This window comes from Annulohypoxylon truncatum (assembly GCF_022578515.1).
Source record: "Annulohypoxylon truncatum strain CBS 140777 unplaced genomic scaffold F4807scaffold_27, whole genome shotgun sequence".
NCBI classification, from domain to species: Eukaryota; Fungi; Ascomycota; class Sordariomycetes; order Xylariales; family Hypoxylaceae; genus Annulohypoxylon; species Annulohypoxylon truncatum.
The window spans coordinates 80,213-93,535 of record NW_025953813.1 but is presented as its reverse complement, the minus strand read 5'-3'; the positions used below and the strand labels follow the sequence as shown (position 1 = coordinate 93,535).

The window sequence follows — 13,323 nt, the reverse complement described above, 5'->3', positions numbered from 1 at the left end:
CTTGCGTTTTCTCTTTCCATTTCTACTCTTTTCTCCTTCTTCTGTCTTCTCTTATCACCTCCCCTTCCCCCCCCTCCTTTCTTTCCTCCTCTTCCTTTCTCTTTACTTTTCTGTAGGTACCCTCTTTTCTTTTTTCTTTTTACCACCCGATCAACCCACCCAGCCAAACGTTAAAAAAAAGCGCCGAAAATTAAGGAATCAGGCGCTACGCATGCATGCAAATTCCCCTCTCCCGTACGTACGTATCCCTTAATCATTACTTTAGGTAGAAGTAGTAGGTATCAAACCGCCGACCCTGCAAAACCCCCCATCCCCATCCCCTGCTCCCACACCCGACCCGAAAAGAAACCACGAATAAATAAACGGAGCAGCCTTATCAACAAAGACGGAAAAGAAAAAAAAAGACCTAGGTGGCGGTACAAATACATATGGATGTCTCGTTCCCTAAACCTCTGGCCTAAACCCTTGTCTATACCCAGGTATGTATGTAGGCAGGGCAGTCCTAAGGCTTCGGCACATGCAGCGTCTTACTACACATCAAGCAGCCGTGGACAAGGAAAAGCGCTACGACAGGATGGACCTCCAGTATGGATCCCTCGAACCAGACACCGCCGGGTACCTGGTCCAAGACCCATCCCTTGCTAACCCACCACGCCATCATTGCGTCAAGGCCGAGTGTCGTCGGGATGGGCGTGCCCTCGAAATAGCTCGCCTTGCCCGAGGCGTCCTTGGGGATGTTGCCGCTGTTCGCGGTCACGTTGAAGCGCGCGAGCCGCGTCAGCCCGCAGAGCACGAAGATAGTGAGCAGGATGTGGTCGAGGGGCGTGCGCATTCCGATGCTGAACGCGACGCAGGCGGGAGCTAGACCGAAGGATATCTAGGTAGGGTTTGTATTAGCTAATTGTTCTGTAGATAATCATGTCGTTGGCCCCGCCTTCTCTGATATAGCCGGCGTGCGGGGAGGAGCTATTGGGTGAAAGGCATTCCCGCCAAGCAGCTGGACGGAGGGGAAAGTGTGCGCGAGACATACCAGATCAGCCAGCGAATCCAGCTCTTGGCCCATCATACTGCTCTTCTTCCGCCACCGCGCGACTCGGCCGTCCATGAAGTCGAAGAACAGTCCGAAGGGTAGGAAGATGAGCGCGAGGTACAGATTCGTCTTGTCGGCGGGGTCGCCAAGGCAGTAGCGCAGGGAGGAGAAGACGGACGATATACCGCAGAATCCTGTGTAGCGAGGAAACCCCAATTCATTAGCTATCGAGCATTTATGACACAATACATGGGTAGGTAATAAGTACCATTCAGTTCGGTAATGTAGTCTGCCATATGTAGAGCCTTCAACAGGGAAAAATGGCCGCCCGTATTGGAGGATAGGAGATCCTTCTGCTTATTATATGCTACACATGAGAACGGCATCGTTAGTAAATTGTACCTGGGAAGCTACCTCATCACTACCGGGCAAGCTCATTCGCTCGACATTGGTTAGATAGACGACATACAAGGCTCTTCCGCAGCACTGATCTTGGATGCAGCACCATTGCTGCCACTGCCAGTTCGTTTCGACATTCTTTCTGTCTCGGTTTTTCTTGCTACACCGCTCGATCGACCGAGGAAGATACTTCCTTCGTTTTCGTTCAGTTTGCAGGAATCTGACGATATATCTTTCCTTTATATCAACTTGAATTACCGGATAAGCTGTATTCGTGATACTAAGTTTCTTTTATTCCCCGATTCTTTCTTTTCGTCTCTCGCGTGGAGGACCTTGAAGTAGTCGATTGTCGTCGCCGAGTAGCAATAAATGCTCCTCTTGTAGGAAAAGAAGTCAGATTACTTCTGAAGTGCTAAAGCAGTAGATGATTCCGTTAATTCAGTATTTTCCAACACCGGCGAATTTGACTGTCGGGGGTTGAATCAAGAAGAAGCTATGTAGCGAATGGAGGTCGCAAAAAGTAAACCTTAGAAGCAGAACTGGGCAACTTTTTTGAACCTATTTTGGCGTCGGGTAGGCGCAGCATCATTGATGCCGTCATTTGGACACGTCCAGGGTCCGCTAGTCTATCTTGGGACAAGCGCGGGGGAGGCTTAGTTAGAACCGTGACCAGCAAGTTCCTTTGTCCATCAATGATGTATTTCGTACACTTTTTACAGGTCGTACCTAGCTCTAGGTACGTACCAGTAATGTCAAACATCACCATCACCTTACAGCTTTCAAGTCGTCATATTCAACATTGATAAGGAAACTATCTCGTTTTGTATGTATGTATCTGGTGATCCAGATATCTTAGTCAGTTATCGAATCATATTGGGTAGTATATACACATTCATTTAATTCAACCAACTGCTTAATGTGACAACGCAGTATCAACCATTCACAAAATAACACGACGCACTTCCAGGTGGTCCTCTCTCTTTCACAGAGACACACTATTAGTTCCTGGATGTTGCTTACTACCTATGTACAAAGATTTGGGTAGCAACACCGCTGTCTCTCTCTCCTCATCTCCTCGACTAGCTCGACTGATGAAAAAAAAAGTCGGCATAAATAATTAGGGTATTCTCCTTCGAACGACAACGTCACCTACGTCGTCTTAGACTTGTATATCTCCAATGATTTAGCTCAATGAAGCCAACCCCTGAGTCCTACAACCAACCGTTTCCCACCTATGAGAATGGTACCGGATTGCCTGCCCGTCTTGCTATGCTCACTGGATCAAACCTGATCCTTTCCTTGGACGCTCCTATGGTCCAACGCGAATATGATGCGGTAATTATGTATGTTAGATGCGAAGCGAATCAGACAAGAGAAAACCCAGGTAGCGAATCCTGTGTATGCCGGGGATACTATGCCGTCCGTAACAAAATGAATATGCAGATGCGAAAACCATCAAACCCCTCGGGGATGTAGTTGGTATTCTGACATTAGGATGAATGCAGTTTCCTGTATTCATTATCCCTATCCTTCATTCGGAGTTTATACCGAATGGCTTATTCATCGCGCGATGAGGACGCCAAAACCGTCAACCCACGCTGCACAGGATCCTGTCACTCCACAGACTGTGTAGCCGCGTGGTGGAAGAAGCGTGTGACTAAGTAATTTTGTTAGCAACATTCATCAAGGCGTGGAATAGAAATAGTCACTACTTACGGAGATCCGCCATGCGCATTGCCGTAGATGGGCGACTTCCTTCCAAAACTCGTTAGGATCTGGATTCCATCTATCCATAGACCGGACCTCACGAAGAAGCCAGTGATGTATTCGCCGCGTCGAATATCTAAAATCGGTTAGGAATAAGTGTTGCCCACGAAATGTAGGTGATAACTAACCCATTTCAAACGTATCGCCGCCAGGTTTGCCTCCGCGCTTTCCGAACAATTGACTTGAATCGTCGTCGTAGAAGAACTCTAGTCCGTCTACAGCGAATCCATGATAGATTACCACGCGAGAAAGAACTCGGGTTTTTTGCGTGACACTCGTGAAAAGGAACTCATGCGGCTCGCTCCCTTCCATCTGCGAAAAGCCGAGCTTAACACTTCGATATGCTGATTTGCCGAAAGATATCTTTAGGGAAGATGCCTTCGAGCATAGGCTATGGAAGTCATCTATATCGAGATTTCCGCCACCGTGTGATTTGACGCAAACCTTTATCTTCGACCGTCGCTTTTTCTCTGGGAGTCTGTCCCGAAGTTCTTGCTCTGTAAGGGTTAGATTTCGCTGCACGGGACCGCTTTCCAACGGATATTCGATCCAAGTATGGCAGAGATCGTCACCTTCCGGATAGATCTCTATAAATGACACTCCCGTAGCTGCTGTTATCTGGACGTGCCCATTTTCGACTGGCCAAGCTTGGACACTCGCGTCTGGGTTTAAGAGCGGATCATTAGGTAGCCTAAAGCACGGGTGGCTGCGGAATCGTAGACAATCAAGACGGTGCCAGGTACATTCGTTAGCCTGAGCTACCGGACCCCCTTTCGACTTAGTTCGAGTGGAATAAGCCTCATGGGCCACGAATGTACGATTCAACGTGACATAGTCCCTTAACATAACACCATTTTCCTGATGCGGACATCCGAAAAGGTGGCCGGTCTCGTGAAGATGGGCGCCAATGCCGATATTCGCAGCTTCCCAGGAGCTTCCAGATTCATTGCAATCGTTGGCAACAAAGTTAGTATCAGTAGGCGTACAATCAGTAAATGCCGGGACAACCTCTTCAAAGCTCGTAGGGTAGCTTTGCAGAGCATGGGAACCGAAGATTGCCATGTGTAGATCACCGGAATTCCCGCCCAAGGCTGCATGCCCAGTGACGATCTTGGATTGCGTATCCCAGTGCGAGTCCAGTATCAGCACCGAAACGTACTGCGTCTGTCCCGGGAGTGGCTTGAAATATTTCTTGAGCGCATCAGCCGCAATACCATAAAGGTCGCCCTTCTTTGCCGCGTTAGGGTTTTGCTGCGCGATATCTAGGTCTCTTATCTCGGCCATCGTCTTGTCCGATCGGATGACGTGGATGCGCGCCTCTGACCGCATCATGCCCATTTCCCTATCCCGGTAGTTGCAGGTACCAGTAGTCCATTCCTCTTCGAACCTGAATACGCGCCGCCCAAGCTTATTTCTCCACATCTGCTCAGCCGTGAACGCTTGCCATAGGTAAGCCGCCATTCGGAACTTGCGAATAGCTGTGTCGAGATCATTTCCTTCCCTCTCCGCTCGGGTAGGAACTGCGTCGAATGTGCCCGGAGAATCCTTCGCGAGCAGAATGGCAAGCTGTAGCGGTGGCGAGTTCATCGGAGGGACCATGTGTACCGTAAGATACGACGAATGGATCGGGTTCGAAGAACCGCTGTTGGCAAGCTTCGGACTCGAAAAATCGAAACGAAGTCTATTTGCTCCAGGCACAAGGTAGACCATAGCTTTGAACTGCGACTCGCAGACTGGCCAGTGCGTGGGCGGGAATCCATCGTCTAGCCTACAAACCGTAACAGACCCCTCGAGCGACCGTTGTCCTGGTTCCCCTACCATGCCATTGATGAGAAGAATCTTTTGCGAGACCTACCACGCAATCAGTACGCAAAAAAACAGCGGCATTTTAAAACAGAGTCCGTCCAATTTTTTGTAACATGAGTTGACCATAACCAATACGGTTCGGGGCTCCAAACGAAAAGGAAATTTCACCATACCCATGTATTTTCTCCAAGATTAGTAATTCGAGGAGCATATTGCGACACGGGTAGTGAGGATTTGCCGTTTAGTGCAGGGGACCCTAACCCAGCCATTCCAGATACACTATATCTGTTGTTAGAATTAGGTTGAGGTGGTGGTCTATTGGCAGGAATTGGAGGAGGTTGCGGCTGGTCCTTCAGCTGGGCATTAAGCGCCGGATCAGAATTGGCCGTAATAGAAGGCGGTGTAATAGAACCGTTGGTAGGAGTAGTATTCTGGCTATGGTGGTCGTCGTAACTCGAGGTGTCGGTAGAGCGATCGGTGCGGATACTAGCTCGCGACCGTCGTCGAAAGTCCTTAAAATTTAGAAATGAAGGCGCCATGGCGATATTCGACTCCAGCAGAAGCTGGTCGACTCTTCAAAGCTGAGTAAATAAAGGCGATCCTTTAACGTAAATCGGAACTCGAAGGAAACCTATTTTGTTTTTGTTTTCTTTCGTAATATCGAGTAGTCAGTCTAGTTTAGTAGCTAATCTTCCCAGAGCTATTTTAGGAAGAGGGAAGCAAACGGCTACTGTTAGTCCGACTAACACAGCTGGTAAGCTTCCCTAACGAACGTATCTGATTACTAGGTAATCAGGTAGGTTAAGGGGGAAAAAGAGAGAATGTAGTAGGGTGATTCACTTTATGAAGTAAGAAGTGAGTGTTGCGTGGTTGGGAGAGTAGATAGGACAAGGTGGAGTGTAGATAGATCTTCAACGATCGACTAGCGCGTATGAGCCTTGGAAACTGGTAGCTTCGACTAGGTATGTATTGGTATCCTGTCGTTATCGTAAAGGTTGCATCACCCTTGAAAGCTTGTTACCGGAATTACCTCAGCGAAGCCAAGTTCAGGGTCGGTATCGAACGTGACGAAACGAAAGCAAGGTGTATCCTCTCAAGCGTTCTGCTAAATCTAAGAAAGAAAGAAAACGATTGTTGGTCCTAGTAAAGGACCGATTCATCGATCAGCCGTAATCCGCAATCCGCAATCCTGAACTATTAAAGTACGACGAGAGTACAACGAACGAGCGACAGGCTGTACGGGCTGTGGTACAATGAATGTGGTCAGCTAGATTGGACAGACGATCAGAGCGATCAGAGCTCTAGAATGTAGATTGACACCGGATTGACATGTGTCTGCGGGCGGGATGTTTGACGAATTGACGAATGATGATGACGTCGCGGCTGATAAGTGGGTAACCAAATGTAGCCAAATTGTAACTAAATGGTAGCCAAATACTGGTTAAAGTGGGTTATGAAACTAGTGGGCTACTTTTGGATCGCTGAAATTAGGTCCAACCAAGTTCAACCAAGCCTTCCAAGGAAGGACGCTTGTCCTATTTGGAAGTTGAAAATTTGGATACGAGAAGTCGCTACGCAAGGGCCGCGAGGCTCCGTGTTACGTACCCAGCAAAGTACATATAAGTATCCTATTAATGTGTTGTATTTCCGAAGTTGAGCTTCACACTCGAGAAAGGGGAATTAAAGAAAACACACGTCAACAATTCTTGTGAATGATTAATATAAAAGGTGTAGTCCTTACTTGCGCTTCAAAAGCAAGAATAGTTCGGATGGTATCGGATGGTATTACCGGCAGATACTGACAGGTAATACAGTAATATGTTGGTGACGAAAGGTTGACCTACGCTTGGAGTGCCGGGTCAAGGTTGCAGTGCTGTTACTGGGTCCTGCAAGAATCTCGATATGCCTAGGTGGTGGTACTAGTGCATGTAGAACTAGTAGGCAAGTGGGTGTGATTGCGCAGTACGCAGTAGTCGTGGTTCAAGATATCGACGTGGGTGAAGAACAGGGTCTTCGAACAATTTCAAGGAATAATCTTGGAATTGAATAGGGTAGAGAGGTGTTCGATTAAATGGGTGCTGATAGGTATCTAGGAATGTGCCGGAGTATCACAGATCCTAGGATCGAGATGAAATTTGCTTAGTTGTATCTCGTGCGCAGGATGATGCTTAGGTGTTGCTTGACGTTTCGCAGCGCGGCTCTGACACTATCAAGCCATGTAACCAGCCGATGATAGATCACAAATACAGCGAAGGCGTGAGCGTATCTGATTTGTCTACTGACGGCCCGCCGTTGACTCGACTTACAATGATTCAACTATACCCGAGGAAGTTCTTATTCGAAACAGCATGAAAGAAACTCGGCACTCCCGATTAGTAACACAAATAACGGGATGGCGTCGATGCGCATTGCGATATTCAATTTGGATGCTGGAAAGATGAGTGTGTAAATGACAAGGTGAGAGACGAATGGCATTGATGGGTTACTTTCGGAAAAGGAAAAGACATGATTGGAGGAAATATCCGTATGCAATAATCAATATCTTACCTCGATAAACAGGTTTGATACCGTCTATTGTACATACATATAAACGTACCGGTACATTAGAGGTAGGTATGATATGGATAGGTAGGTATTTTGCGCCTTCCTCCCCAATTCCCTATTACCAAATGCAGGTGCATTGGAATAAGGACATCTGGAATTCCAAACGAACGTTTAAGGTTCTCCCAGAAATACTAACCGGACCGAGCCGAAAGATACCCAGATGCTTCTTTCAATGTTACTCTTTAACTCTATTCCACGAAGTTACACGCAGTCTCACATTCCTTACCTGACCTTGTACATCTTAAAACTGCACTGCGTATATCTTAGTGACAGGTTCCCCATGACACCGTCAGGTCATAAGTGCAGATGCAGAGACGCCAGAGATGCTGTGGCAGGTATCGTCTATGCAGGCGGAGTATACTGTGTTCTCCATGATCAACATCGGCGCATATCCGTGCGGCATGTGTGCATGTCGGCCTTACGATATAACCAATGAATTAAGTCGAAGGCGGGTATTCTTCGTCCAGCAAAATCTCGTATCCTCACTTCTCTACCACCACAAAAATGCGTATAATTTACACTACGCTATATCTGAACTGTCGATTGCATGGTAAACCGCCAATACGAGATTCGAGATCAGTTAAAACTCATGAGTTTCTTTGAAACTTTTGCTGGCGCAAGTTGCCGATAAGCAGGAGTAGGGTGTTGTGCGACCCGTATTCGAATGGGTTTATGATGCATACATACTATAGAGCGTCATCGCTCATCACTCATAAGGCTGGAAACTCAAATGGGTCGTTGTACAGCCAAGCCAGCTCTCGTGCTGGAAAAATATTATACCTTATTACTTCGAGGTAGCTAAGTAGTAGACAAAGAGCAAGCTTTCACGCTTTTAAAGTGTTTGCAGTGAAATGCGGGTATGGCACGTTTTTCAAGGCGTTTTAGCCCTGCTTTCGTTTGACAGGGGTTTAAATTGGCTTCCATTTTTGGATGAGAGGTCGCATGCCACGAAGCTCGCCATATCATGCATCTAATGGAAGAATGATAAAAGGTCACCCTGATCCCCTTTTTGCCTTTTCGATCCCCTTCATATGGACATTCATATAATTATTATTGCACTTGAAGAAACCTGATATCAAGAGCAAGTGGAGACAGGAGAATTTCGAAAACGCTCAGTGCTTTTACCCCTTATCCACCAATCTAATCAGCTCAGTCTAGCAGAGCCAGTCTGGCCTCTATCAGATTTATGGCTTCGAAATATTTAATTGATGGAAAGAAGCTTGGCTATCTGCTGAGACAGCGTTGACGATCGCATTGCAACAAAATCACCTATGTATTGCCGCTAACTTCTAGGGCAACGTATGCGAATAGGGATACTGATAAGCAATGTAATGTCTGGAAGGTGTTGCTGTGTTACTTAGTCCTTACCCCTGGACTATAAGAATATCCCATTCCAACGTGCTATAACAACAACAATATCATCACAGTCGATGAAAAGGACACTCTCCCTATTTCCCATATTTCTCAATTAGTAGCATGTCTTAGAAGATGAATTCACCTTAAATGTTCTCCGTCACCCCTTTTCTAGTTAAGTTTTGCTGGGTTTGGGGCCAAGCCTCTCCAATATGCCGCAGTATGGATATATGATCAGAGATGATCACGCCAGCTGGCAAAAGAAGAGGGAACAGACACCAGTAAGCTTCGGTTATGGCTTTCAGCGTAGACGCCGACCTATGAAAACATGGCATTGAAGAGACATGATGATTGTTCGCAGGCTGTTCTGCAGCCTACCAGGTCGTCCAAGAAACGATTGGGCGAATATTTATATCCTGGTCCTGTAGAAGCGACGGTATTGGTTCCCAATATGTAGCCGGTAAATTAGTGGATATGACGAACTCCCTAAAGATGCTTGTGTATCTTGTGTATCGTGCTATGGGCGCTGGATTTCTGGCCCTATGAGATCTAGGCAGGTGCTGAGAACTAGCGGTTTCCCAAGGGAAGCTGAGCTCGGGCTTAAAACATCAATTTTATTGCATCACCCGGTTTCCATGGAGAGAGGAATGCAAAGTTTTAACCCTTGCTGGGTTAGCCTAGCAAGGTCAATTAGCTGCAAGTACCGTTAGAATGGAGCTAGGCCTCGAACTAGGACTATTCCCATTAGTAAAACTTTAGTACTGCACTATTTTCCTTTGCGGGATCAAAGTCTAAAGATCCTTGGTTTGTATCTCCGCCAACTGAATTGACTTTTTTCCTTCCCTAACGCACTCCATCTCACCCATCGTCGTTCATTACCAAAATTTACAATCGTAGTCACAGTATACATCTATACATCTTTTTTCTCTTCTATACACTCACTTCAAAAAGTCTCCCGTGCCGATCAACTTCGAGATTCATTTTTAATAAACCTGAGACTTAGAAAAATCGGTATTCCTAATACCTAATTCCATCCTTCCATCCATACCTATCACTATCCTCGATCCTCCCCGAGTAACCATTAACCCCCCTTCGCTTACACCAGCAAGCGCCCGGCCAACAGTTCGACCCAATCATCCTCACCCCCCGCAATATTTCTCTGATAACTACTCGACGAACGTCACTTAGAACTTAGGGGCAGAGACTAAGAAGAATCTTTGGCCTCTGGTCTCAGCAAGGGAACATGTCGTCGCCGTTAAAGAAGCAGCCAGAGGCTGTCGCAGATAAGGTACTCAAACGAGTGGAAGTTAGCAAGGTATGTTAAGAATCCAGTCTACTTGACGGATGATTAAGATAGGATTAAGGCCTAACATTTGTTTTCTCACAATGACAGATCGCCCGAAGGTTACAAGGTCGACTGGCTCTGGCACAATTCAAGACTAAACATGGATGGGAGGATCTGTCACTCGATAATATCGAGCCTAAGATCGAAGAGGAGATCCGACGAAAACGTCTCATCGACGGCGATGTCCTATCCGACTCTTCGTCCAGCACGTCAGAGTTACCGTATCCTAGTAGTAGAACACTCATGAGCTCCCCGCTCAAAGCCCCCCTCTTTTCGGATGCCATTGGGTCTAGCAATGGCAGTACCGGTCATCGCAAGCGTACATATCACATGGCTTCATTTGATATGGATATGGCCATGTCTAGTCCGACTAAGCGATTCCGTACCTCCCCCACCGCTCACAAGTCCTTCAACTCTTCACATGGACATGGATCTTGGAGGACACACCGCCAACTAGCCCAATCGTCCCCTATCAAGCCACGAAGACAACAACACTTCACAACATCTACTGGTCCAGATATCTCCTTTTTTCAAAGTGCACGCCGCCCCTCCGTGGATCTTACACCGAATTTTGCGGCAATTTCGGATGATGATGACGACCTTTTACCAGCGCACTCTTTTGCGGTCAACCACAACCAATCACCTCCACGAACACCTCCTATGCGCAGCAGAGGGCTCAATCGTCGGGGTAAGGATAGGAACACAGCAAATGGACAAAAACCCGAAGAGGGCGCAGATTTGTTGCTCTATCTAGCGGCATCTCCCTCGCCCGCAACACGTTCGACCAAGACCCGCATGGAACCCCCGTCCACACCCCCTCCCAAGAAGGACCTAACACTTCCCTCGTCTATGATGACAACACCAGGAGGTGGCAGCCTTTTCCCGACGACCCCCGGCCAGCCGTTCGACATTTCAGACTTCGTCAATATCACACCCAGCCCAGCACAGAAGCCATGGAAGACTCCGCTGTCGCTTAGGACGCCTACAGCAAAGACACCCTTGAGCGGTGCGAGACGACGGTTAACGTTTGACGAACCTGTACTTGGTCTACCTTAAGCCGGATAGGTATTCAATGCTCTTCTATTCTACTAGTATTTAATGTCGGGATAATTACGGACTGTCTTCTCTTCCCTTCGATATCTACTTCAACAAACCCCTTTTACCTAGTGTGCACATACCACACATACACAACACACACACAAACGGATGACAATACCCGGCTTTGGCCATGATCACTTAGTATGGATGTTTCTACGGAATGGATGGACGGATGGATAGACCTCAATGGTCGATATGCTTGTATAACACAGGATACGGACTTTTTCTAATTTCTCAGTCAGCAACGCGGTATGCGTGGAGTCTATTGGTCACGGCATCGACTATCAACCCTCGATTATCAATTTGTTTTTGTTTCTGTCAATCCTGCACGATAAGGTAGCTTTCTACCTATGCTTGCATTTTGCATTTTGTTTGTTTTCACGAGATGGGAAAACCTGTTGCATAGCCCTGCGACAAACGACCACCTAGTACGGAGTCAGGATGGCCTGATAGGATGGAATAGGGTGGAGGCACCAACACATATGGGGAAGAGGACGTGTAGTTCTAGCTCACTCACAAATCACACTTTGACAATGCGAGTCTATTTGTTTTTTCTGCAACGCCCAACGAGGTCCCGACTTGACAATCAATTGCGTGGTCTCGTAATGGCCGTCATCCTCAGCCGAGGACAGAGAAGATGCGGAGATAGATAATCGGACGAATTGGGTGGTGAGAAGCGATTGTCGTCGTAATTCGTGAGGAGAACACATGTGATTGATAGGCATTGCACTTTTTGTATGGTTGCGAAGAGAAAAAAACACGCGAGATGCGACGCTAAAACGCGTCATTAAACACGCGACGGGAATTTTCGCGTTTCGCGTAGAGTTGTTGGCCAATGAGAGGACGTTGGAGCTCAGGGGTTAGGCAGGGCAGGCAGGGGTACCCCTCTTATCTTCCTAGCTCTGGTGTGGGAATACTCCGGTTGATGTCACCTTTTGTCGATGTTGGAGGGATTCAGAGAGACGGTTCGGCGATTTACTTGCGTGATCGGGTGATAGTTGCATCGACAGTCTTTGCTAGTCGATGAATTGTGTGATATTTGTTTATTTGTGTTTCCGTCCGGTCTTTACTGTGTTGGTTGATACCTCAATTCTAGAAGTCGTATTGCCGATCAAGTACATACTTGCTTGATATGACTGAGTATAAACTAACCCCTTTTTTACCTTCAATTACTCCTACGAAAAGACAACCGTAGGTGGGGACTGACTACGAGTAAGCACCTTTACAAAATGTAGAGTAATCCATTCAATTGTTCTGAGAGAAGACGAGGCAAAGGTCCGAATATACTATGCTACTAGAAGATACGATGAGTTGAGGATGGACAAGTCTCTTAATTGCTATTCGTTCGAACCCATGTCTTAGTGTCATTTTTAGTACGTTACACGTGCGACGAGAGGGGCGAGTTGGTCTAGATTTATACATATACATAAGCTCAGGTCTACCAGTAGCACTTAAGTGGTCATCTTAGAGTTGGTAAGGGACGCAGGCTATTACAAAATACTAATCATTTTCAATAAGTGTAAGTAATCGTATGTTGTTTCAGACATTAAATATACATATACACAGGTATGCAAATACTATAGGATACTTTCACCACCAGGTACCCCTATTGGGTACTTATATAGTAGTCTCACCAGTAGTTGAGCCTCTTAATAACATCACCAAGATTTAGTAGGTACCTATGGCAGCCCAATTCTACATGGCACACACATCAAGACATATATTCGAACTTCAGAACTTTTGATTCAATTCAGTAAACTCTCATTTACGCGAGTGTTTCCATTTCACACATCCCACGTTATCAGCGTAGGTATATATCTCTTCCGTCTCTTCATCTATCCGTCCCTCATCTCTCATCCGTCCACTCAGATCTTCGTCAAACTCCCAAGATCTCCCTAAAGTCACACGACTCGCCTCTTAT

General features: G+C 46.7%; 3 protein-coding genes across 3 annotated transcripts; 1 reads left to right on the top strand and 2 right to left on the bottom strand.

Annotated features, from left to right (window-relative positions):
- Positions 1 to 54: 54 nt before the first annotated feature.
- On the bottom strand, positions 55 to 1,744 carry F4807DRAFT_177050 (CDP-diacylglycerol--serine O-phosphatidyltransferase). Its single transcript, XM_047993532.1, has 4 exons — positions 1,500 to 1,744; positions 1,299 to 1,397; positions 1,031 to 1,224; positions 55 to 877 (listed from the first exon to the last, which is right to left on the bottom strand). Exons 1-4 carry the CDS (start codon positions 1,564 to 1,566, stop codon positions 503 to 505), a joined length of 735 nt encoding a protein of 244 aa, XP_047851934.1. The 5' UTR covers positions 1,567 to 1,744; the 3' UTR covers positions 55 to 502.
- A 1,203-nt stretch (positions 1,745 to 2,947) lies between these two features.
- Positions 2,948 to 5,753, bottom strand: F4807DRAFT_176982 (putative peptidase family-domain-containing protein). The gene is made up of 4 exons (XM_047993531.1): positions 5,176 to 5,753; positions 3,325 to 5,047; positions 3,146 to 3,272; positions 2,948 to 3,086 (listed from the first exon to the last, which is right to left on the bottom strand). The coding sequence occupies exons 1-4, from the start codon at positions 5,539 to 5,541 to the stop codon at positions 2,990 to 2,992; spliced, it is 2,313 nt and encodes a 770-aa protein (XP_047851933.1). The 5' UTR covers positions 5,542 to 5,753; the 3' UTR covers positions 2,948 to 2,989.
- A 3,846-nt stretch (positions 5,754 to 9,599) lies between these two features.
- Positions 9,600 to 11,556, top strand: F4807DRAFT_176964 (uncharacterized protein). The gene is made up of 2 exons (XM_047993530.1): positions 9,600 to 10,274; positions 10,353 to 11,556. The coding sequence occupies exons 1-2, from the start codon at positions 10,203 to 10,205 to the stop codon at positions 11,358 to 11,360; spliced, it is 1,080 nt and encodes a 359-aa protein (XP_047851932.1). The 5' UTR covers positions 9,600 to 10,202; the 3' UTR covers positions 11,361 to 11,556.
- Positions 11,557 to 13,323: the final 1,767 nt, after the last annotated feature.

What these genes read in the sequence shown, in the direction of transcription:
- F4807DRAFT_177050 (XM_047993532.1), bottom strand. Translation starts at nt 1,566, where the DNA reads ATGTCGAAACGAACTGGCAGTGGCAGCAATGGTGCTGCATCCAAGATC. An exon ending in CTACATTACCGAACTGAATG is followed by an intron (nt 1,225 to 1,298) that starts GTACTTATTACC and finishes CTCGCTACACAG; the next exon opens with GATTCTGCGGTATATCGTCC. An exon ending in TGGATTCGCTGGCTGATCTG is followed by an intron (nt 878 to 1,030) that starts GTATGTCTCGCG and finishes AACCCTACCTAG; the next exon opens with ATATCCTTCGGTCTAGCTCC.
- F4807DRAFT_176964 (XM_047993530.1), top strand. Translation starts at nt 10,203, where the DNA reads ATGTCGTCGCCGTTAAAGAAGCAGCCAGAGGCTGTCGCAGATAAGGTA. An exon ending in AACGAGTGGAAGTTAGCAAG is followed by an intron (nt 10,275 to 10,352) that starts GTATGTTAAGAA and finishes TCACAATGACAG; the next exon opens with ATCGCCCGAAGGTTACAAGG.
- F4807DRAFT_176982 (XM_047993531.1), bottom strand. Translation starts at nt 5,541, where the DNA reads ATGGCGCCTTCATTTCTAAATTTTAAGGACTTTCGACGACGGTCGCGA. An exon ending in ATCTTGGAGAAAATACATGG is followed by an intron (nt 5,048 to 5,175) that starts GTATGGTGAAAT and finishes ATTGCGTGGTAG; the next exon opens with GTCTCGCAAAAGATTCTTCT. An exon ending in CGGCGATACGTTTGAAATGG is followed by an intron (nt 3,273 to 3,324) that starts GTTAGTTATCAC and finishes AACCGATTTTAG; the next exon opens with ATATTCGACGCGGCGAATAC.